We start from the raw sequence: 24,857 nt of genomic DNA, 5'->3' as shown, positions 1-24,857 counted from the left end.
GTGATAGTCTACCTCAAATATAATTTTATCAGCTTAGCCAATATCTATTATTATTTATTTGTGGTTGTAAGCAGTGCCGGTCTTTGGGGTGTGCGAACCGTGCGATCGCACAGGGCCCGCAAATTAGGGGGCCGCAATTTACTGAGAAAATGCAGTAATTTTTGTCATTTCTAATGGAAAAATTCAACAAGTGAATTCAACAAAAGAATTAGCAACAAGAAAACATAGAGACTCAACGGGTGCAACCTATTTCGTCCCTTGAACATTTCGTACCCTGAAAAGATCGAGAAAAAAAACAGAGCCGAAGTCGCTGATCAAAGTTGCCGCAAACATTTCCAAATTTGTCTCGATCTTTTCAGGGGACGAAATAGGCAAAAATTCAATTTTGTTGACAGCGGATAAATGTGTCCAGTCTGAGCAGCTCTCCCGTGATTTTGGTAGACCTAATAACCGCCATTTTGTCAAAAATGACTTTTTTGCATTTTTTTACGTTTAAAGACTTCATGCATCTCCTGACAAAAAATTGTGCTCCAATGTAGTATGGTTTACGAGATAATTGGTGTGTAAAACCTAACATATTCCAATCTGTGCAAGAATAATTTTCTAAAACCTAACATATTCGTCTATCCAATCAAGTAACAGGAAATTGTCACGTGACTGGCAAAATTTCAGCAGAGTAGCCCAGGCTAATTCACATCTTACATCTCTTAGAGTTGCGTGAAGCGGATTTAAAAGCATTCGATAAAGTAGATTGGGTTGAAATGTAGTTAAGCACTAGGCTCCACTAGGTAAGCTTAATTATGCAGCTTAAAAATGTTCGTCCGAGCACACTAGCTTTTCATTAAATGCCGTATCATTTAGGCTACGTCTCGCCGAACAGTTTGACTTTTCGTAGCTTACCGGTACTGGTGAACTGATGGCTTAGTTGACTTTGCGGTAGCCTACACTAAATAGCTTAGCTTGCATAAGTTTATTAAGATTTTAAGGCAGAGACCTGGGAGTAGCCTACCCTACCCAGTGTGTTTGGTCATTTCTAATCAACCAAACCAGATGCTGTGTAGCCAATGTAGTAGGGTAGTCTTAAATAAATGCATGGTAATTAAGTAGGCTACCAGCAACTGATTTTAAATCGGCGATAGCCTTTAACCTAGCAGGCTTTTCTGATATCAGCAAAGTTATCTACAGATTACAGTGACGAAATGATACACAGTTCTGGGAGAAATTCAAAGGCTTACTTTAGGTTTGATTTAGGCTTGTATTGTTGACTCTTGCTATTTTAAGTAGGCCTACCGGTAGCCTACGCTTAGGCTCTACGTAGAAACTATCCATGGAATAACTAAAACGGTAACGACGCCTTGCGGTTCTACCTGCATGCCTAACTAGAAGTTTGGTTATTTTAATAACACCATTATCCGTCGACAAATAAATTTGATTATCTTCCTGAAATGTTATGACTGTGATTTAAAACCAACATATCACAGCAAGTAGCAAAAATTTCCTTGAAAAATCAAGGAGGCATCAACATAACGACTTGGTTCAATTATACTGTATGTTAATGCTTCTATTATATCCAGAGATGTACGTATACGCCGCATACTTGCGGCGTAGACTTTTTGTTTGCGCTAACGCTTGCGGCTATATTTTTGGATAGTTTGCGCTTGAGGCTACGCCGTAAAGTTTTCGCGGTTTTTTAGCGCATAGCGTCACCGCATACTTTTTAATGTATTTTTTTTCTTCGCAACACGCCAATACCTTCCAGCGCTGCAGTTAAAAGAATGTTTTCAATGGGAAAAGACATATTGGAACCAAAACATTGCAAAATGTCAGATGAACATTTTCAGATGCTTGTGTTTCTTCGTGGAAATTCAAAATAAAACCTGTTTGTTTCGAGTGGTTTATACCGTGTGGATGTTTGGCACCTAGCAAACAAAATTAGTTTACGCTAGTGTATGCGCTGACGTTGACGCCGCCAACTTTTTTTACAAGTTGCGTTGACGCATACGGCGTATGTTTTTTCGAACGTTTGCGTTAACGCTGACGGCGTCAATATTTTTTGTATGCGCGTACATCACTGATTATATCTACTACGAGCAAAGTAATCCACAATTTATTTATTTCAGGGTAGGGCTGTACTCACACTAAATGTCAAAGTAAAAAATCTGCCAAGGCAATTTAGTAGCCAATAATCTTATATTAGGCTTTAGGCTACTATTCAAAATCATAAAATTATAGTGTGGTCAAAGCCAATATTTAGTTTATATTAAGCTTTTCCATACAAAAGCATAACATTAAATAAACCAATAAGGTGGTTAAAGCCAACACAGAGCTTATATTAGGTTTTACCATACAAAAGCATAACATTAAATAAGCCAATAAGGCGGATAAAGCCAACATCGAGATTATATTAGGTTTTACCATACAAACCTAATACATTTTTTATAACTAGTTATCTGGCAAAACCAAATATACATCATATTTTAATAAACAAACAAAAACCTGGCTTAAATTTTATTTATAAAAATTTTGTTTGCTTGTCCGCTCCAGCTTCTAAAAGTCAACTTCGAGTGTTTTACCTTGTTAATTTTACAGCTATAAACACAAAAAGTCGTTTATCTCGAAAACTTGAAAATGGCGGATATTAGATTGTGAAAATCACGGGAGAGCTATCTCGGCGGACAAATTAAGTCTCACGGCGGACACACCAGATTTAACCTCGATCGTCATGCTTAATCACTTTATGATGATAATTCTTCACTCTGAAAGGCTTTCATCAAACCAGACCATGGAAGAGTCAAAGCGCCCTATAGCTGCCCAATACACAACATAACTGATTAACTCCCACCGAACGAGGTCGTGTGACTTCTTGCGTCACAATGCTCTGGGCATGAGCCATAGAACTTCTGCACTAACGTTATTGTTTTCTGCTGTGCAACGTTTCACTAGGCTTTTATCCTTAGGTTTATTTTTGCGTATTATCTGAGTGAAAGTGATGGAGAGCAAGTAGGTTCATCGTATTCATTCTCACTTGTAGAATTTTCCCTAGGGGCCTTTTCTTTCCTACTGTAATACCAAAACTTAGCCTACTCGTATAGCCTAATTTAATTTTGTAACCAACCTTGCCTTATCAATATTACTCGGAGATCAAAGCCAGACATTATGATGTAAGACCTAACTAAATTGCACTGATTAGTGTAGAAGTAAGTACTCCCATCCATTCTTAGCGAAGAATTCACTGTTATTACGCTGATTTAATGTCATCAATCGTTGAAGCAACCTAAAAATCCAAAGCTTTTCTGCTTAGTGGAAGCTAAGGGATACAGTATTTGTGCACTAAAATGCGCTGGAAATTATATTCTCTCAACACTTGTTTGTGCCATGCAATCACGGCAGGGTTAGAAATGTTTAAGAATTCAACCTATTTCGTACCCCGATCAGGATACGAATTTTTCAGGGGACGAAATAGGTTGCATCCAGACTCAACATAGAGACATAGCTTTATTTTCGAAAAATGCCAAAGAAAATATGATCTTATCCTTTTGTTATACCACCGGACAGCACCATTTTACAGTAATATTCATACCCAAATTTTTGTTGAACATGCTCTCAGAATGCCCCAAATTCAAAGTACTTTTTCAAAATTTTCTGGAAGAGGACCCCCAGACCCCCCGCCGCAAGGTGTCGCCTTCGGCGAACACGCCGTCAGGCTTCGCCCACCGACCGTCAAACCACCCCCCTTCCCCTTTCAAAATACCTAGCTACGCTACTGAATTGGATCATTGTCATTAGGGTCCGCAAAGCATATTCCGCACAGGGCCCAAAATACCCTAAGACCGGCACTGGTTGTAAGAGGGTGGTCACAACGGTAAACCATAATCTCTTCGTGGGAAACTTGTAACATAAATTTCCCGGATCCGTTCGTCTGTATGCAATGATCGAAAGAAACACTCTTCTGAAAACGTCTATTCAAGAATTGCATTTCTGTAAAAATAGCCTCAAGGCTGTCGAAGAATGGGGGAAACACCGTACCCACTAAAACTTGTCACTACAATACAAATTACTGAGATAAAGACGGAAATTTCGTCTAGTTTGGTAAGCACAAGCAAAACCGTTTTAATATGCGACCAACTTTTCAAGCAACAATCTTAAGAATGAGAGAATAGATTACGATATTTCAAACGCACGTAACCATCTTCTGTGACGTAATAATGATAAGCATTATGAAGCTATTCAAGCACTTGTTCAATTTGGCTTACACCATATCTCGTAATTCAAGATTTAACGATGATGTAATGTTTCACAGGTGTGACAAAGGTGATGCAATCTTTGCTTATTTCTAGCAATAGTCCATATAACGTAAGACGTCAGGTTCAGTAGACAACGGTTTTATGTGACGTTTGATTTGTACAGATATTGTCCGTAACAGAGGGAACTCGCCGAATAGTAGCAGACCCGTGCTTGCCAGCTTATTGCTTGCCTACTATCCCTCCTCTGTCTGCCTCAATCATACTTGCAATCGTTCATTGTGTTTTGATGTATTGAGTCTGAATCGATCGATTGAGTCGGGATAAAAACCTGAATTTTGCACACACATATGATTCTTCACAACGATTAAATTCAAATCCGAAGTACACACATATCGAAAAGTTGTCCTGGCATTCCTCTCGCTTGCTTTACTGATACTGAGTTAACACAAAAAGGTAAATGGTCTCCAGACACAACGGCTCCCGGCACGCGGCAAAGCAACAATTAAGGGTGAAACGTCTTAGTCATCAGGCAAGCCACGTCACGGAGAACAAAGAAACAACGCAACTTCAACGTTACTTAAATCGTCCAGCCAAGTTACAAATTTCATCATAATTACACAATTACAAATTAAGAGGGCAATTGACCCGCCGAAACAATTTGTATCAGACAAGAATGGCCATATTCAAATCACACAAAAAAAAGAAAAATACAAAAATAAAAGGCATAGGCTACAGTAGTACACACGCAGCTGCAGCAGAAATATTGCTATATTGTTATTCCAAGTTTCCAAAGTCTTTTTACGTCTAAGAATTAGAAGGAATTGTGAGACAAATAAACAGTCTAAAGCATATAATCTCATGCCATTACTAGGGCTGGATTCAAGTAAAGGATTTTTCTTTACTTTATTTACCAAAGTAAACGTCAGAAACTGTTTTTCGTTTAAAGTTGTTTATGTCCTTGTAAAAGTAATTGTAAAAGTAAAAGTCCAGGTTTGTTTTATTTATCTCTTGGATATAGAAATATCAACATATTTTGTATAATATTGGTGGTCCACAAGCCTGTTGTCGTAGATATTGGGGGTTCATGGCCCCAAAAAGGTTAAGAACCACTGCTTTAGTAATAAAAAGGTAAAGGTGAGTCCAATACTTGAATCCAACCATCGGGGGATGAGAAGATAAGGTTCTCATTATACTAAGCCGGGGGTGGGCACAGTTGTTTAACGAAAGAGCCGCTTGCGGATAAACGATAAACACCAGCGAACCGTAAAGTCGACACAAAACAACATAGGGGAGGGTGGGGTAAGATGAGCACCTTTTTGCTTAAGTCGCTTTTACAAAAGAACGGTTTGTTTTGGAAAATTTTAAAAGGGTGAACTTGAAGCACTAGTGAATCAGCTACATTTTAGATTGAGTTTTATCACCTTGCGATTTTTATATTTTTTTATATTGATGCTTATTTGCGTGTTGCTCAACTTACCCCGGCATAAATTGTATAGGGTAAATTGAGCAATGACCTGGGGTAAGTTGAGCAATTCGATTAAGTTGAAGCATTCCCCTGTCAGTTTGTTTGTATAATTGCGAAGCATTATGCTTTACAACACAGCACTGTTTTTTTATCCAATACGAACCTAAAAAGACACAAATTCAACAGTTCAAACATTAAATAAGCTAAGTCTATTTCTTTTGGGGTAAGTTGAGCAACTGCTCCAAGATACTTCAACTAGCACTGCACATTTTACCACATCCTGATTTTTGTGACAAAATTACAAATATTTAAAAAACTACAAGACTAACCAACCTGAACGTTTTATTGAATATCTTCACACTTTATACTTACCAATACAAAAAAACAGATTTGATTTACATAGTGTAACAATAAAGTTATTCAGTTTTTGGCAAAAAATTTGTTTTTTCGAATTTTCGACATAAACAATATAATTGCGTGCCATTGTAAAATGCAATTCTCAGTGGACATAACAAATACATTGAATGAAGTGGCATTATGAGTGATATATCCAGAATAAAAATAAAAAAATTCCGCCGACTCGTTTCACCAAAAACAGGGGTTGCTCATCTTACCCCATTGCACACTTTACCCCAGTCTCCCCTAATCAGCAATAAAAACACAATGCTTGCTTATAGTTCAGGCTCTTAGGGGAATCTTTAGGCTAAACGTGTTACACGTTGTTTTTTTGCATAGTTTTGCAGTTGGTCAACCCAACTTTGATTTTAGTGGGTGCCGCAACTTTTTGGGTTACGTGATCACCCCCAAATCGGGGATTTTCCCAGAAATCACATTTCAGCTCTTTTTACGGCATTTTTGTGCAATTGCATATTTGATTTTTGCATATTTTTACTTAAAAAGCACACACAAATAAATGAGACAAAACAAACACAAAGTAATTTGACTGATGACGTCATTGTGGCGTCATCAAATTTTTTTTTTGATTTTTTAACCGATTTTTTAAACCGGCTACTAGAACCATTTTACAATTCCCAAAAGTAGTTTCATGATGATTGCACCGTTTATGACGTCATCATTACATTATTATGACTAGACAACTTGAAATTCAGAAACCAAATGTAAGTTTATTCCGAAAAAAGCGATCAACTACTATCATTATAGGTTTTGCAAATGCTTAAAATTTTGAAATTGCAAGCAATAACAATAATACCAGTACAGTATGACGCAATAATGACGTCATCAAGGGTATAACCAGAAAAGCAACTACCAGGGGTGAATTTCCCTTTTAGCCATGCCACTTCAAAATTTAAAATAATATGTAATTATGATCTACAAATCAAATGAATAGGCAGGCCTACACGACACCAGATTATGCAATGTGTGAATCTTAACACTGTCAATTCAAGATGAAAAAACTAGCGGTTTTCTTCCTCTTTCGTGATCACACAAGGAAATCTCAGACATGTCCAACGTTTGATTGCTAAGAGCTGTATCTAACGATGTAACAACAATCGCAGACAAGTTTGGGTTGACTGAAGTTATCACAGCTTGTTGAACCAGTTGATATAACGCAGTTTTGTTGCTGTCATTTTTCAAAAACTCAGACTAGTTGAGAGGAAGACGAGTATTACTTGTGACAGCCACGTAACATCCAGATCGTTGCTTGTTTCTTGCAGAAGATTTGATGTTATTTTTCAGATATACATCGTAGACAATGCCAACACGATTGTACTTTGCTGCCTTGTCAGTAATGTAACGGATTACGATTTAAAAAATGCATTCTTCAAATGTTTTCACATTACCTCTGGGTTTTATTATTTGCATGAGTGCTAAACCGTCTATAACATAGACGCTGCAACTTGGTACAATACATTGTGGACATCCAAAACGTTCTAAAACTGTGAGGAGAGCCGATTTTGTTGTAGATCTCAAAGAACCGTTCGGAGATAATGCTGTAGGGTACAATGCTACTTCGTGCTTGAAGAACAACTTTGAAAAACAGGACAGCAAGCATCTTTGCCACGAACATAGTTTGAAACAAACACTCTATGAAGAAGGGATGATTTATATTTGACTATGGGTTGTGTGTTCTTCTTTGGTGTTCGCGTTTTGCCGAACAAGTCTAACGATACTTTGGTTATTGGTTCTCCAAAATTTGTATCTTCAAGAAAACTAGAAGATCCAAACGATTCAAATTTTGTTTTCCCAAAGTTATGAAGGTTTAGAAGCTGTTGCACACCTTCATCATCGGAGGCTTGCCTTGAGCACATTGTCAAAAGTTTTCCTGACGAGTCGGTGAAAGGGTTGCCAAGCTCTTCAAACGTTTGTACCAAACAAATCAATTCTTCACGAAACCTCTTGTGATAACCTTTGCTTTCTTCGTGATGTAGCCATTGGAGTTTTTTGTCACTAAAGCCAATTTCTTCATGAAATTTTGTCACCGTTTCTTCAATCATTGGTTGAGAAATCATTCATCGTTTAACAACGGCATTGCACTGCTCATGATTCTGGTCTAGTGCCATTGCAGAAAACCTCTTACCGGATTTTGTAACCACAAACTTCCCTTTAGCAAAATGTGTCTTCAAAGTGAATCAGTTTGCTAAAATGCTTCAATATCACGAATGTGAACTGATGTCCAACGAGCATAAAGGTGATGATTTAATGCAAAACACCTAGGGCAAATGCTTTTCAGATACTTGCAGTACATTTTCCAATTTTGCGTTTTTTCCAATTTTGTACGTGATGACCCCGATAATTGCTGACGGGACAGACGTGTGCTAGACAGGTTCCCCCAGTCCCAACACTGACCCTCGCTCATCACGGCTCCAACGCTCACAATGCCTGTCCCGAGCAAGCCTGTTAAGCGATGGAACTTCAGAATGGCTAACTGGGAGTACTACAGCCTCCTCAGCAACGAAGCCACACAGTACATTCCATCCCCACACAACAACAACGTGGAAGAAGCCTACCAGGACTTTTGTCATGCAATAGCATCAGCGGAAAAACACTCCATCCCTGCGGCCGACAAAAGAACGACATGCCGTGCTGGGATAAGGAGTGCGAAAGCCTCTACTCCGACTTCCTCCACGCCCCCCAAGACAACGATACCAACCGCTCAGCCACAGCCCTGTTGGCCACAGCTACAGCCCAAAGAGGAAGGATTGCTGGACAGAAGCTGTTGAATCAATCGAATTCACGCACTCCAGCCGCATAGCATGGAGTACATTGAACAACCTAACTGGTAGATCACGTGCCTCTCGGCAAAAACTACTTAAGAGCACAGAAGAACTTGGTTTAAATGCGGAACACTGGACGAACCACATGTGGAACACGGAGTTGCAAAACCACACCTCCACGCTCCGTGACTTCATACCCGACGCCGATCTCCGTCCACCGGGGATGTCCCTTACAAGGCTTGCGTGGGTCAAGCTTAACCGCCTGCGAACTGACGTCGGCCGTTTTTGTTCGGACATGCACAAGTGGGGCCTGGCTCCTTCACCAGAATGCGAGTGTGGTGCCACTGAACAGACCGCAGACCACGTCATCCACCACTGCCTAACCCACCGGCCTCCACACGGTGCACATGGTCTGAGGGTCCTGGACGACGAGACTGTTGAGTGGTTGATGATTTCCTGCCCTCCAATCTAGCCTGAAAAGATCTGCTCATACGCCAATGATGAGTAGTTTTTTTGGTAGTTACATTCGTGATAGGCCTATCACTAATCAACCTGTATAAAATACTGGTTATTGCCTATCTACTATACTAACCTGTACAAAAAACATCTGAAAAAAAAATCACAAAACAAAATTATGACGTCATTCATGGTGCAATATTTGAATGACGTCATATTTGACGTCATATTTGAAGAGAGAATTATTTTAGCATTGGTAACTTATTGTAACCAAAAAAGTAACACCAACAACACACAAGCGACTACAATAAAAAAAAAAAGCAAAAAGTTAATGTTATGACGTCACAATGACGTCATTAATAACATAATTTTGGGTGATTTTTATCTCGTGTATTTTGTAGTGGCAGTCAGTCCAAATATAAAAAATAACGTATCTAATTGCATAGAAATGCCGTGAAAAGAGCTCAAAATTGATTTGGGGGGAATCCCCGATTTGGGGGTGATCACGTGGCCCAAAAAGTTGCGGCACCCACTAAAATTGAAGTTAGATTCATCAACTACAAAAAAATGCAAAAAACCAACGTGTAACCCGTTTAGCCTAAAGATGCTCATTTTTGCCCCTAAGGGCCTGCACTATTACCCATATCCGTTTTGTACTTGACTCTCGCTAATCTCTGAAAATTTGGACGATAAGTTGTCAATGCTGTGCAAATTAATTCTTCCAAGTGTTCATTTGTCAAGGTTGCACAATGTTTTGATTTTACAAAGTTCATTACAGAGAATAAAGATTCACAACAATAAGTCGTAGATAAAACAGAAATGAGTCGTACACTGGCCTTTTTGAGTTCTGGATATTTATTCTCTGGAGCCTGTGGTAGAATTTAATGGTAGAGTGGCACTGACTGAAATTTTTTAGAACCACATCTTCTTGCATGTCAGTCAGCTCCATTTCTACAGCGGACATGTTAATGGCGAAAGGTTGGCGAATTGGACAGCCATCCCTGACTACATTAACGTTGAATGGATTGTTGAGAAGGAGCGATCTTCCTGGCGTCAGCACTACCTGACTATACTCACTATAGAACAGTGAGCATTGTGTTTCGCTAACTATACTGGTGTAGCCTTCACACTTGGCATCAAGACTTTTCCCAATAACACACAGATGAGCCCAGCCTCGTGGGCGAAACACGTGTCTTTCGCTGAGTTCTTGCTACCCTCGACTGCCGAGAAACACATGTTTTTGGGAAAAGTGTTGAATTTTTTTGCTATTTGTTTTTTGGGTTTTGTGGCCGTGCTAACTACTGACATATAGCCTACTACATGAATTTCCATTCAGACACGTTTTAAACCTTTTAAAGTTTTGCCACTTTTTCCCATTCTTTATTGTGCTGGTAGGTCTATATCGATTTTTGTATTAGTATCTTTTTCGTCCCGGACGCGTTAATGACGAAAAATAAAAGGATGATGAATGGATTTAGCCTACAAGGAATGCAATGCATGGCTTTAGCTCCTGTAAATTTGCAACGTCACAATTCTATTGTTTAACAAAGTTTACAGTAAAAGAGAGACTCCTTTTTGATCTTTGTATTGTATTGGGCGCAAATTAGATTTTGAATGAAGTGTCGCAAATTTTAATTTTTACCAACCGATTTTTTTGCCCCTATATCAATGTGGCGCCCATGGCTCGAGCCATGCCTGCCATACACTAGATACGCCACTTCTTGGTTGACAGCGCGAGATAACATTTATAAAGTATAATCTTAATTTTTTGTAATATTACGATTCAATACCAGAGCCACAAAATTTATGTTGTCGAGCCGCAGTTTGCCCATCGTTGTACTAAGCCTTCGGCACTAACAGCACCTAACTATCACTGCTTTAGTAATAACTAATAAGTAAAGCTTGCTTCAGCTATCTCTCCAGCTACTCTACCAGACGACGTTGTTGATTGTGTTTCACGGCCAATTGTGCAAGTTCCAACTTAGCTTGCAGTGTCCACTGTTTGGAACTCCTGCTAGATCTGGAATTTGTCATCTGGTTCCCGGTCTTGGAGCCATTTTTTTAGCATTGTAAAGTGCGAATTACACCAAGACAAGGAATATGAATACTCCACGTTCAATATCTTGCTCTTGCAACTAGCCTTGAACTAGAGCCAAGAATCCGTCTATACCACGAGAGTAGTCGTCTTTACTAAATGTAGAAGATTCAAGAAGTGGCTGATTATTTGGTATCTCAACACAAAGTGCCATCAGAGCACTGCATAAAATTTCTAAATTGAAAAGACGGGCCCGTACTGTGGTTACGCATGGGAAGTTCATGAAATTATTGATTTCAAGATAGAAACCGTTTAAATTTTAACCCGCAGTCTGAATATTTGCAGTTCCACAGGCCATTTTTTGTAAAGCTTCTCGCTTCTTAGCACCCAAAGAGTTTTTAGAATAAGAAAATAGTAGCATGACAACACTAAGAAAACTTCTTCAAAAGATCGACAGAAAACGTCAAACGTTATGCGAACGATGACGAACGAGTCGCGACTCTGCGACTGGAAAATGTTTTACTAAAAGAAATAATTTTCTACGCTAGCGATTTATATTTACAACCGGATCAATCGGTCTCCACCAACCGAGAAAAACATTCAATGTAAGATCGTATAGCGGTATTAACACTTGATCACTGAAATGATTTCACTCCTATTTTCTTCTCGCATACCATCATTATGTTGAATGAGTTGTTCTACGTTGAAAAAACGCGCGATTGTCTTCTCGAAGCACTCAATATTGTCCCCGTCAGGTCGCGGTTTTTCTCTGGAGAATATAACTGTGAATTTAAAAATACGAAAAAATAAGTAAAAACAGTTGAAAAAAAGCGTAGACATCATAGTATTATACATTGCAGTATACAAAATCTTATATAAGATGCACAGCTAGTTAACAAATTAGACAAGCTATGAATAAAAATGAAAATCATATTTACCGGTTGTTGACAACCCTTTTTTTCCAAAATTTATTTGCAAGGTGGTATGCCTAAGCATTATATCGCGACTACTTAGAAACATTTATATTTAACAAATACTCCTGAAAGATCTAACTTAGCCTTAATTAAAATTACGATCAAAAGTTCTTTTCAATAGCTCATTTAACAATTGCAATATTTTAAATTGCTAAGCATTTCTATCCCTTTACTGTGTAAAACTGATGCAAAAAAATGGTTACGTATAGTTGAGCTATTCATGCTGAATTAACAGATAGTGCAGTGTTTTGCTTTTTAAACTCACAATTAAAAAAAATATTTTCCTGATGTCGAAATAAAAATATTATAATTACATCAGTAAGTGGATCGTTAACGTAGATGCTAAGTAATCCATGACGCAGCAGATCTGGCACAAAAAGGTACGTTCACGATCAATCAAAACCGTTTAGCTTGAAAATAATATAACATTAAACAACATTATGCCAATATGCACATGAATTTGTTCAACCAATTAATTTGAAAGAACCCGATAGCAAGCTATTCTTGATGCCTTGAGAGTTAAAAATAGTATAATTCTAAAAATACTGGCACCAGTGAATGACTAAAAGACGTGTGTTACAATGGTGATTGAAGGAAAGTTGATAGTCTCTAATTACTCCTACATATTTAGCACGATTGACTATTGATAATGATTTAACATCCTTGTAGAATACATGGACTTCTTCAAGATTACTGAAGCAGGTGAAATTACTGATCAATTAGATTTTATTATACAGCTAATGTTGATGATTTGATATGCACTTGGGTATGCAGTATTCCCGGTATCAACAATGTAAAATTATTTTTGCGATGCGATAATAATAGTTTTAACAATTGTTAATGACAATAAGTTTGTACAATATAATGTCAGTCTAATTATTTACAGATGATCCCATGGCTATCATCCGGAACAAGTTTAGGTCAGTAGTGTCCACTTTGCGCCTAGAAAGTCCAATTGCCCGAGAGATGTTGGCTGAATGTTTTGGTACTTTCCTTCTTATGGTAAGACGACTTTAGGCGTAGTTAAATTTCAACTAAATTCTTGCTACAAAAGGTGGTTATCCAGCTCCATGTAATTGGCAATCTACTTTTGTTAGTGGAACTTGTATTATGATGAAAAAAGAATCGTATCGCTGTTGAGGGAGCTTTGCTAAGTCTCTTATTTACCATTCGTTGCATTATTTTTTGTTGACTTATTACTACAATGCTGAATTAAAAGTTTAGATCCCTAGAAAAGATGAAAAATTGGTTATGCATTTAATGTATTAGACTTGTTGTGATTATCATATTATAAATTATAAAAAGTCTTTGGTCAGATTTAAATTTAGAAAATGTGTTCATAAACTCCACATAGTTAACAAAATAAATTTTGTACGAGGTGGCAGGTACTTTTAGTAATAACAAACATTTTTTAAAAGCAAAATACTCCAGATTCCATTTTTCAATATATTTCACTTAATCATTCTTTGTAGGCTGTACTGTAATCAGCCGGATAATTTATAAAAGTAGCATACATTGCATTCTAAAATGATCTACCTTTTTTCGGTTTGTATTCCCAAGGTATAGGCTACTTACTCAATTGCATCTTGTGTATTTCTTCGAGATGTCAAACATTTGAATTAATTTTATCGCAGATTATGAAAAAAGTTTCAATTTTATCTTTTTGCAGGTGATTGGGAATGGGTCGGTGGCCCAAAGCGTATTGAGTAGACAGGAAAACGGCACGTTTATTTCCATCAACTGGGCTTATGGACTTGGTGTCACGATGGCAGTGTATGTCACGGGCAGTGTGTCAGGTGTAATTTGTTTATTTTTGTCATATTGCTATACTAAGAGTAGCTTAGTTGATAAATTGAATGTCTTCTGAGACACCGAGACCTAACCCTGGCACGCCGTCAGCAAGAAGCGGTTGACTTGATCACATCGAAAATTTTGTTTGAGAATTATTAAAATAAAGTTCAACCAGCCTCATGTTTAAAAAGAATATATATTTCGCTACATATTGAGCATCTTCAGTTCTTATTCAAATAGAATCTTAGTTGCTTAGTTATAATTAAACATATGGTAAGGGCATCGAAAGAAGGATAATTTGGAAACCTTAACCTTTACAAGGTTGGGCTCCCTGGAGTCTTGCTCAGTTTGGGGGGGGGGGGGCTGTCGATTTTTCTTATGCTGTAGGAGTGATATCTCTGTCATTTTTTAAGGTACGGTTTCAAACTTTGGGATTCACTTTGTAAAATTATTCACGCTGAGCATATCCGAAAATTAAAACTATATGAATTTTAGAACTGCTCATATACGTTGAAATGTTGAGGTGACTTATGACTTTTGGATTATTTTGCGATTAAAGCAATTGTAGCGTGAGTTTACACATTATTTTTTGGTAGAGTAATGAAGAACATGCATTGCAATGTTGTGATTAAATTTTTTTTACATAATCTCAATTTGAATCTATATTTTTTATGCAAAATAATAACTTTTCCCACGCTCAAACATAACCTCGCTCCTTGACTAAAAGAACAATGCTTCCTTAATTACATGCAGTAATGAGATTTCTGAACGCGTGTCACACCAATTTGGATTATGATCTTGAGACCTCGGTTCCAAGAACAGCAACTCCTACGCTTTATTAACAAATGTAGACCAGCTGAAGAAGCAGGGTGGCGTTTATCAAATACTATTGTAATCCACGAAACGAACGGAAGATCATGCAACAAAAAACGCGGTTTAAATGCAATGTATTGTAGTTGCAACAGCGTCTCTCAATGTAAGTTCAATGTGAACTCGGCTACATACAAGGCTAGTACTAGGAGTAAGATTACCCGATAAAGTCGATGATGATCTACGTAAACAGAAGTCAGAAAGAAATTCAAAATAAAACAGTTACGGTTCATTAATTAACAGAACGTCACAACGCTTTTCGTCAGAAGGAAAATCTGTAATGCCTTGGGTCATTTTCTTGTGGATTCAATAAGCTCTCTAAGATTCACACACTAAAATCCAAACAATATTTAGATTTGTTCAAAGTAGTATTTCTTATGCGTCAAATCATTGTGAACCTGGAGAAATACTTTACAAAGAATTAGCTGCCTAATGGGCGTTTATGCGGTAAAAATGTCAGTTTGGCAGCAAAATATTGATAAGTATTTTGATTTGGTTACAGTAATACCGGAATGCAGCAATTGGCACAAGGCTCTTGCAGCAACGTTTTTCAACTTGATTCAATGGTAAAGCAACCTGTATTCTGTCAGGTTATGTACACACAAGTTCAGAAATATTTAGGAATATGCAATGAGGCACATTGAAGTTACAAGTGGCTGCACATTTACAGTTCGATAATACGAGGAATTGAATACAACGCTAATACAATCATTTCGACGTGGATTCAACATTGCAAGACGATGTAAACATGCGCGGGTTTGCAATTAGATTACTTCTCTTCTGTCCTTGTTTGTATAAAAGTCATAAAATCAGTCGTTGTATCCGTGCTAAAATTCAGCTATGTTCAAACCGCATTATATTGATATTTTCTAAATAGAAAATGGATTTATAAAATATGAATACAATACTGTTTCAGAGGGTACTGCTATTTTGCATTCATCAAATGCTGGCATTTGCACAACAATCTAACCTCTTAGTGTTATTTATTAAGTAAGAATCGATTTCGCTATAGTAATAGCATCTTCAGCTAGCACATGTAAAAACTAAAATTTGAAAATACGTAAAACGAACAAATAAAGCAAACTCCGATATTATCAACATGCATAAAATTCTATTCTAAATAGATGGTTACATAAAATTAAAATTAAAATCAAACCTGCAAGCCTAAATCTTAAACTGGTGTTCTGCCACGATTTTCAACACTATACTGGTACAAAATTCAAGAACACATGAACATTATCATCCATCAAGTAAATTACAATCGTTCAACCAGACGAATACAAAGAAAAACGCAATTTAGATTACAGTCCACTGCCATAAGTTTACATTGATATAACGCCAAAAAGAATAACTTGTGAATGGGCATGGTTGAATAATCTACACTACAGGGGTCGGAGGTTTCAGCATATAAAAATGCTGAATTTTACATCGAGTATTACGATTAGTTTTATTACCCACTTTTTATACAAAAAAGGATAGATGATTTTGATAAGCAATCTAATTGCAAAACCGCGAATGTTTACAAGTATTCAACGTCTTGATATGTTGAATCAACATAAAAATAGCTATCTGTCTAATGAAAGGAAAAAAGGAAAATCTTTCATTGAGCTCCGCGTTTTATTTAGGCTGTGGTTGAAGCCAAAGTTTATAAAACCGCAATCATTCAAATAGTTTATTCTGCGCAAAAGCAAGCTTGACATACTCGTATGGAATGTGCAGGGCATAAAGGCTTTTCACAGCACTGACATTGGCCACGGTTTTTTGGTAGTTTATTTTTTCTGGCTTTGGCACCTTCTCCCATAATAGCGTGTTTGCATACGTCGCATCTACGTCGTGTCGACGATAGTTGGGGCAGGGTGGCCCTTCTGCCGCTTGGAGTTGTTGTTGAAGGTTGTTTCCCTATTACTGCTTCAATCTTATCAATGGTATGATAGTTCAGGCCCTGGAGAGATCGCGACTTTATGAATGGCTTCACGAGTTCCATGGCCAGTTTCCAACCGAAGTCGAAGGATTTTCACTTGCGTGGATCAGTCTCTTCATTTAGTGCTAAAACTGTAGATGCGTTGACGCGGCAAGTATCCAAAAAATAAGCAAACGCAGTAGTTGTGGGGACTTCGCTTTGCACGTGAATGAACCCATCCGTTGGTCGATGATATCGGTGCCACCCTTTGTGAAGTCGTAAAGCTTATACAAGCCTGGCTTCTTTTTGGCGTCATCCTTGGTAATCCCCAATAAAGGTGGCATGGTCGTCAACATCAACACATTCCGCATGCCAGAACTCTTCGTTTTTACTACATAAGAATGTAGGCTGAGATCAGCCTCACTCGTCTGCCAATAAATTTCGTACGAAAATTCCTCCCTACCACTCACTTGCTTCACTTTCAGGGGTATTCCTCTACGTATAGCGTTGAGGGTTCCCACTGACGTTATACCCCTGTCAAGCAACCACTGCGCGAGTGGTATGGAGGTGTACAAGCGGTCATACGAAATATTCCGACCTTGAAGGTCACCGTGTTGTTCCAGGCTCATCACCATTTCTTTTACCACTTCTTCTGTTCCACGAACGTAAAAATGAAATGGCTCTTCCTTCGGTTTACCTGAATAGACCGATGCGTAAATGTGTATGGGAATCTGCTGGCGTTTACCGACTTGAACAGAAGGCCATATTTCGCAGGCTTGTTTGGATTATATTGCTTGAAGGCAATTTGTGTCCTCATGGGGTATAGCGTTTCGTCCAACGACAAGTAGTCACCTGGAATGACATGTTTGCCGCAGTTTTCGTTAAACATTTCGAAAACGACTCGAAATGCGGCAAACCGGTCATTCTTCCAAGGTTGCGGCCTAGTATTTTGGTCGTCGAACGAAATGTTCGAAAATAAAAATTTAAAGCGGTTTTTGCTCATTGTTGCACTAAATACGGGATGCCCTTGCAGTTGATTGAACAATACATCCGTGAAATGACCAGCCTGTCCTAAAAGCCCCCGAAAATACCCCAATCCAACAAAGGCCAGCATCTCCTCGTTGTTGGTTGGGCCAAAAAAGCAGTACCTGCTGTCATCTAAAATTCTCTTTGGCAATTGAGAAATGAGTGTGGCAATTTTTCTATTTGTTTCTTGAACAATAATGTTCAAAATGTTTAAAGAAAAAAATAGTTCCCATGCTTGCCGAGGAGTCTTGGCTTCTTTGGCTTCTCCTCTAACACCAGTCGGGCCAGATATAATGTTAGCCCGGCCCCTTCTCCCATTGTGCACCGGTCTCGCATTAGACCAAGTAATGCCGACGCCGCCCTCTTGTCTGTTCTTTGGCTTTTCTACAAAAGTTGTATAAGACTTCAGTGTGTCGGGAAACTCAACATTATCGTAGTTGTTCATGTCGAGAGAGGAATCTATGCTGTTCACCAGTCTTTTCGATGTTATAATCCGTCGTGGTGGCGCAAACTCCGGTTGAACATCGCCCATGGAAGGTAACTGGTCGTCAATCTCGATCGGAATCGCTGTTGCAGAAGTTGACGGAGAAGAATCTGTTTCTTCATCTGAATCGGAGTGCCATAAATCCTCTAAAGTCTAAATCATCCGCCTGGCTTTCGTCGTCAGAATCCAGTAATACATGTTGCAGTATTTCTTCAGCACTGAATCCTTGCCTTGCCATGTTTTATTTAAAAGTGAAAAGGAAGTAATTTTTTTTATAATGGCGTTGAAATACTAAAGAAAATGTATAATGAAACAAATTGTTAGTCACATAGAAACTAGTTAGAAAAAAACTGTTACACAGAATTATAGAAGTCAAGAATAAACCAAAACTTTGCAATATAATAAATTGTCAGACCGTTGTCAAAAATTGTTAAGTTTTGCAATCAGAGGGCACTTCACATATTTACTGATGATGAAACTATATGAATATTATGGTTATCTATGGTGATTCAGATTAGCTTCTTGAGCAATGCTTTCACGTTTATGATAAACTACACGTAGAAGGGAAATCCAACAGGCGTTTACACAATTTCGTCGTTTAGCGACGTAGATTCGACGAAAGCGGCATAATAATTAGTAGGACTACCTGGTATCAATATTGGCTGTTTCTGCAATGTTGCATTATGACCATGAACGCCATGTGGCTTGAAAAACAACATTATAACGCTGAATGAAACCATGTGCATGAAACTGATAATCTATCTAATAAAATTATCTCTGATGTAAATTCAACGATTGGGCAATGGTATGTCTCAACAAAATTACCAAATAATCCATCATTTTGACGGCTGGAATGCATTGTTGAACCTAAACCGAAAAATATAGATGCGCTGTTCATCCATAATTTTTGATATTTGTTTATATGTTTAGTGAAAATAAGCTGTCATTCTTGTTATTATATTGAAAATAAAAAGAGCAGTTTGCAAAACGTCTATATTACCATGAATGCGGTTTTATCTATTTTGATTGTCCCTTTCTGTAGGCCTACTCAGGCAAGTTGTAATTATCACAATCTAACTTTTCCCAACTATGAGCACTATATCTCGATGCGAATTTGTGTATTGTGTGAAAATTTTGATGGTGTCCAAAAATCAAATATTATTTACAAAATAACTCGGTCTTTTAGAATATCCTCATACAGTATGTCACATCAACAAATACTTCCCTGACTTACCAATAGGCCTAACTAAGGTAATAAAGAAACATTCTACTAACGGACAGTTCAGTGATAAAAAAATCCAAAAGTTTGATATTTCTTGCAAATGCAAACAATATAAGTTTTTCATAACAAGATGAAGTTCAATAGCATTACAAGAATTCCATCACCATAATTCAAAAAGAACCTTTCCATTACTTGGGTTGATCCTTGCGATTACTCCGCATATGGGTTATGTTATGTACCACTATGGTTCACCGTACTGCCGATTGTCTAACTCAAGCATGAAAAAAGTTGCATCTGTCTGCTGTTATAAGTTATATGTTTTTCTAAATTCAACTAAAACAGCTATTCGCATTATGAAACAGTTGGATAAGTGCCAAACTATGGAATAAGTTTGTTTCCCTATAAAAACGCCTGCCTGCAAAATGGTACCATGTTCATAAAAATTACTAGATGTACATAACGCAATATACTTTATGATATTATATTTTCTGATGATACATTTCCAGTCCTTGTCACAGACTGCATAATGCTTACTCATTTACTTTCAATGTAACTGGAAGTAGTTGTTAGATAAAACCTATATATCACACGCGCTATCAAGTAAAAGCGTTCTATTTTACATTAATTCGATTGACTCAATATGAGATGGCTACTTCTAAACTACACTTATGAAGGCAGAGTCTGCAATTACTTGAATTTTTGCAGGTGTTACCTACAATAAATAATGCGATTAATTGAATACAATTGTCACACAACTCGGCCAAATCGTGAATATGTCTAGTCAATCAGCGCTGACATGATGCTGGATGATGCATTATTGTTTATTGCATAATTTAGTAAATATGCGTAACTTCATCTGTTTGTTATTGTGAGACGAAACTAGGAAGAATGGAAATAGAAATGGATAAAATAAAGGTATTTTTATTCAAGGTAAACGCGCTGCCGCTTGTCATTATCTAACTAAAATATCTCTCGCCGCTAGCCTACGTCGATTCACCGTTCTCTGACGTCACGTCCATTCGACAATAAACGATTTCTTTCATGCATTCTCAGTTCAGGTGGCAGTTCCCCGCCTTTCCGTCAATTCAACGTTGCAAGACGTCGCATAAGTTCATATCTTTAGTTTGGTAAACGGAGATAAGATTTCATTGTGGCATTGCTATGTAAACTTATATCTCACATGAAACAACTTGACAAGTAATTGCACAAGTTTTCACAATTTATGACGAGTTATAGCACATGGAAATGTTACGCTACAATTGCTTTGCGAGGTACTGCATTGCGGTTTAGTTTATCAGTGACAGTGAACCTGGTACAAAAAGCCTCGAATATATTGATTCAACCAAGCCGCATCACGTATAAACGTGGTGGAACGAACGTCCTTTTCACAAAAGCGTGATGTTCTGGTTTATCCTACACAAATGAGAAGCGTATTGCATTTCAAATCTTTACATGTCGACTTGGAAATAAATGTTTACAAGTATATGTGAGAAGCTTTGGGAACATCGACGCCTTTTCTGCTTTTGATAGTGTGTCGGACAAAAGGAAAGATTTGAAACCAAAATCATAATATGTTACAGCGCAGCTTCTACAGTAGCTAAATTTGTAATTATTCAAAAAAGCGTTGTGGCCCAAACAGAGCAATCTAGTAGAAACAGTCCACAACGTTGAATATGTCACGAGAAAGAAAAATGCAATCAAAAGAAACAAGTCGATCACTTTCAATACTTATCTCACATTTTACATCAAATCTACTCCAAATGACGCTGAGTCATTGCAATAAAGTTGTAGCCTATGCTTTGTTTGATTGAAAGGACATCATTGTCTGCGAAAAACAATTCTCGCTCTAGATGCATTGGCACCAAGTCTTATGCTTAATTTTACGCAATTTCAACCGCAAGCGACAGTAACTCATCGTATCAAAGTTGAAGCTTTTCCGGTATCGACGTCGCTTATTAGCCGTGGTGAGAACAAAAGGTCGCGCATACTGCCAATTTCCTTCACGCTGTGAAGCAGTTAGGATTAACGAGACATGGGCCAAATTAATTATTTTCATCCAGCTGCCTGGTGGGAAAATTTTGAACAATAGAATATGAAATATTTCAGAGGATGTGCTGAGAAATGCCTTATATCTCTCAATTTATAACCTTTATTCGCTCAAAATTTCAGCTCAATAGAGGTGAATGAAAGTTAGGAAAAGTCAAGAAATCTCGTAGTCGCAGCCTCAGTGGTTTTAGAGATACAACTGTTGATGCAAAAAAGTTGAATTGACAGCCCCCCCAACCTTCAAAGTGTTAAACAGATAAGAATAAGCCTAACTGAAGATGATCTAACACTGTTCATACAAATCGAAATCGATTTATAATTTTTTTTTGTCGAGGTTGAAGATTTAGATTAAATGGACGGGAAGGCGAGGAAGCCAATTTTCGTGTCCACCTTCAGGCATGCCTTTAAGCGTCCTGGCAAAGACACAACCGCATGCTTTTGAGCGGTGTCGAACCGGCGCTCTTTCGATTGCCGTTCCAGGGCTCTCACCACTCGGCTATGCAACCGACGATTTTTAGTTGTATATTTTAAACGAAATAAATGTCACCTTTCAGGTAAAGGATTTTAAAACCTTGTGTTTACTAAATGCTGACACTGACACGATCCCCCTTTTAAGATGAAGCAGGCTGTAGACGTTTTAGAAAGTAATAACTATATTTGACGTAATTTGCTCGGCTTGACGTTTTTTGCTTAGCATTGAGCACTTTTTGTAGTATTTATTGTTACATATACACTACAGTACATACATACATACATACATACATACACTGTATAACTGCAGACAGGACGCCACTGTTTCGAACCCTTTGAGGACCGTTGGTGCATATGTGTACCATGAACTTTTTCCACGATGTTTAATCATTTTCTTGTAGTTATCAAAAAGTATTTGTCTCTAAACGTTTCTTAAATAAATAATCTATAGATTTATAAATAAAAAAAAATTGGAAATTGTATTTTGTTTTAGCTTTGCATTAACTGCTTTTGTTTGGTGAATTGGTGAGGGTTTGAAGCGGTAAACTTTGAAAGATCAACGAGACAAGTAAAAAATAAAAATAAAATGTAATTTTTATTCTACATCAATGTTTAGTGATTAATCTGACTTATCCCATCAGTGAAACCATAAAAAAATTAAAAAACATGTTGCTAGACAATGCTAAACTTTTGTGGTACACATATGTACCAAAGGTCCGGAAGGGTAAATTCTATTAGTCCAATGGAGGGATATAGTGATTTGGGAAAAACTTAAAAATTAAGACTGTTGTTGTGAAATTTTAATATAAATAACACATAATATTTTAGGAAATATAGTTATTACTATCTGAAGCCTTTACAAATTGTTTCACCTAACGGATCATCAGAAGGTCTGAAAAAACATGCAAACAGTAAAGAATCGATAATTCTGAAAAAATATTAAATATTACAACTGTAATTTAATCTGCCAAAAAAAATCTCTAAACCTGTACTTCCTGAGAAGATATTAAATATTACAGCTGTAATTTAATCTCCAAAAAAACCCTCTAAACCTGAATTCCTGAAAAGATATTAAATATTATAACCGTAATCCAATCTGCAGAAAAAAAACTTCAGAATTACTAAGTACAACCTCCATCCGCCACGACAAAGTTTCAATCAATTTGTCCCAATGGAAACCAAGCAACATGATGGCAACATCTATGACATCACAAAGAAGCAAAATGCATGTGTGATGATCAGCGCAACCTGTAGTAACCTAAACAAAATGAATAAAAATTGTTTTTTAAAACCTGTAAAAATTAAATGAGATTTATAACCTGTAAAAATCAAATGAAATTTAATTTTATCAAAATTATAACCTGTGAAAATCCCAAGGAATTGTGATGATGTAACCTGTAGTGACCTGAACAAATAAAATAAAATCTGTTTATAAACCTGTAAAAATTAAATAAGATTTATAGCCTGTAAAAATCAAATGAAATTTAAAAAAAAAACCTGTGTAAATCAAAAGGAATTTATTTTATTTTGAAGTACTTGAGTTTAAATTTGTTTCTATGACGACATTTGCCGACCAGTTCCGAACGCTTGTTCAAAAGGTGGCCACTATCATCCTTCAGAATGGCCAGCTTTTCAGCCAAACATAGGCCACAATTGTTACGACCACCTCCACTATAAGGCCGAGCACAGCTGTGGATGGACCAAGTTATTTTAGGATCAACACCCTTGTCCTTAAGGTCCCAAACTGCCTTAGATAGTTCGGTGCTGTTTCGTTTAGACCTATCCATGAAGGTACATTTATGGTTGGAAAAACGTTTTTTAAAAGTAGTTTCACAACAACCAATGTAATTAAGAACCTTCGGGCTGTTATCAATGGTGGCTTTGTAAACAACGGCCTTCTGCAAGCATTGCCCATTCAAAGGTTGCCATTCAAAAGTTGCCATCATGTTGCTTGGTTTCCATTGAGACAAATTGATTGAAACTTTGTCGTGGCGGATGGAGGTTGTCCTTAGTAATTCTGAAGTTTTTTTTCTGCAGATTGGATTACGGTTATAATGTTTAATATCTTTTCAGGAATTCAGGTTTAGAGGTTTTTTTTGGAGATTAAATTACAGCTGTAATATTTAATATCTTCTCAGGAAGTACAGGTTTAGAGACTTTTTTTGGCAGATTAAATTACAGTTGTAATATTTAATATTTTTTCAGAATTATCGATTCTTTACTGTTTGCATGTTTTTTCAGACCTTCTGATGATCTGTTAGGTGAAACAATTTGTAAAGGCTTCAGATAATAATAACTATATTTGATTTAATTCGCTCTGCTTTGCCTTTTTGCTTGGCATTGAGCACTTTTTGTAGTATTAATAGTTTTCATTGTTTTAATATTTTAGGAATGTATTTTAGATCTACATGCAAAGGTAAATTTAACTGATAGCATTACTTTCGATTGAAAAATTTGGCGCCAATTATGTCAATACTGTACTGTACAAGCAATTATGATTTTCGTTGTCGTCGCCGTGTGAGCCTCTGAAAACAGCCCCACCTAACCGAACAACTTTATAGACTTTTTGAAGTTAGTTTTTTTTCGCAGAGTAGCGATGAGCCATGAATGTAGAAGTGTTAGCTGTACAGTTAGAGTAGCCTAGTCAACAGGTTATAGGAAGTGCTAGTCCAGCCAAGGGCATCTCAAAATCACTTG

General features: G+C 37.3%; 1 protein-coding gene across 7 annotated transcripts in view; it reads left to right on the top strand.

Annotated features, from left to right (window-relative positions):
- LOC145769666 (aquaporin-3-like) overlaps nt 1-24,857 on the top strand; it is a 138,441-nt gene that overhangs the window by 61,037 nt on the left and 52,547 nt on the right. For 5 of the 7 annotated variants that reach the window (XM_082581338.1, XM_082581340.1, XM_082581341.1 and 2 more), the window contains exons 2-3: nt 13,237-13,352; nt 14,020-14,146. In XM_082581338.1, the coding sequence (XP_082437464.1) occupies nt 13,237-13,352; nt 14,020-14,146 (243 nt within the window). Of the gene's footprint in view, nt 1-1,107; nt 1,241-12,544; nt 13,053-13,236; nt 13,353-14,019; nt 14,147-24,857 lie in introns of those variants that run through there. The other 2 variants (XM_082581339.1, XM_082581337.1) reach the window with 2 other exon arrangements.

Source organism: Aplidium turbinatum, chromosome 4, assembly GCF_918807975.1.
Source record: "Aplidium turbinatum chromosome 4, kaAplTurb1.1, whole genome shotgun sequence".
In the NCBI taxonomy this organism is placed as follows: domain Eukaryota; kingdom Metazoa; phylum Chordata; class Ascidiacea; order Aplousobranchia; family Polyclinidae; genus Aplidium; species Aplidium turbinatum.
This window is presented reverse-complemented; position numbering and strand designations above follow the sequence as displayed.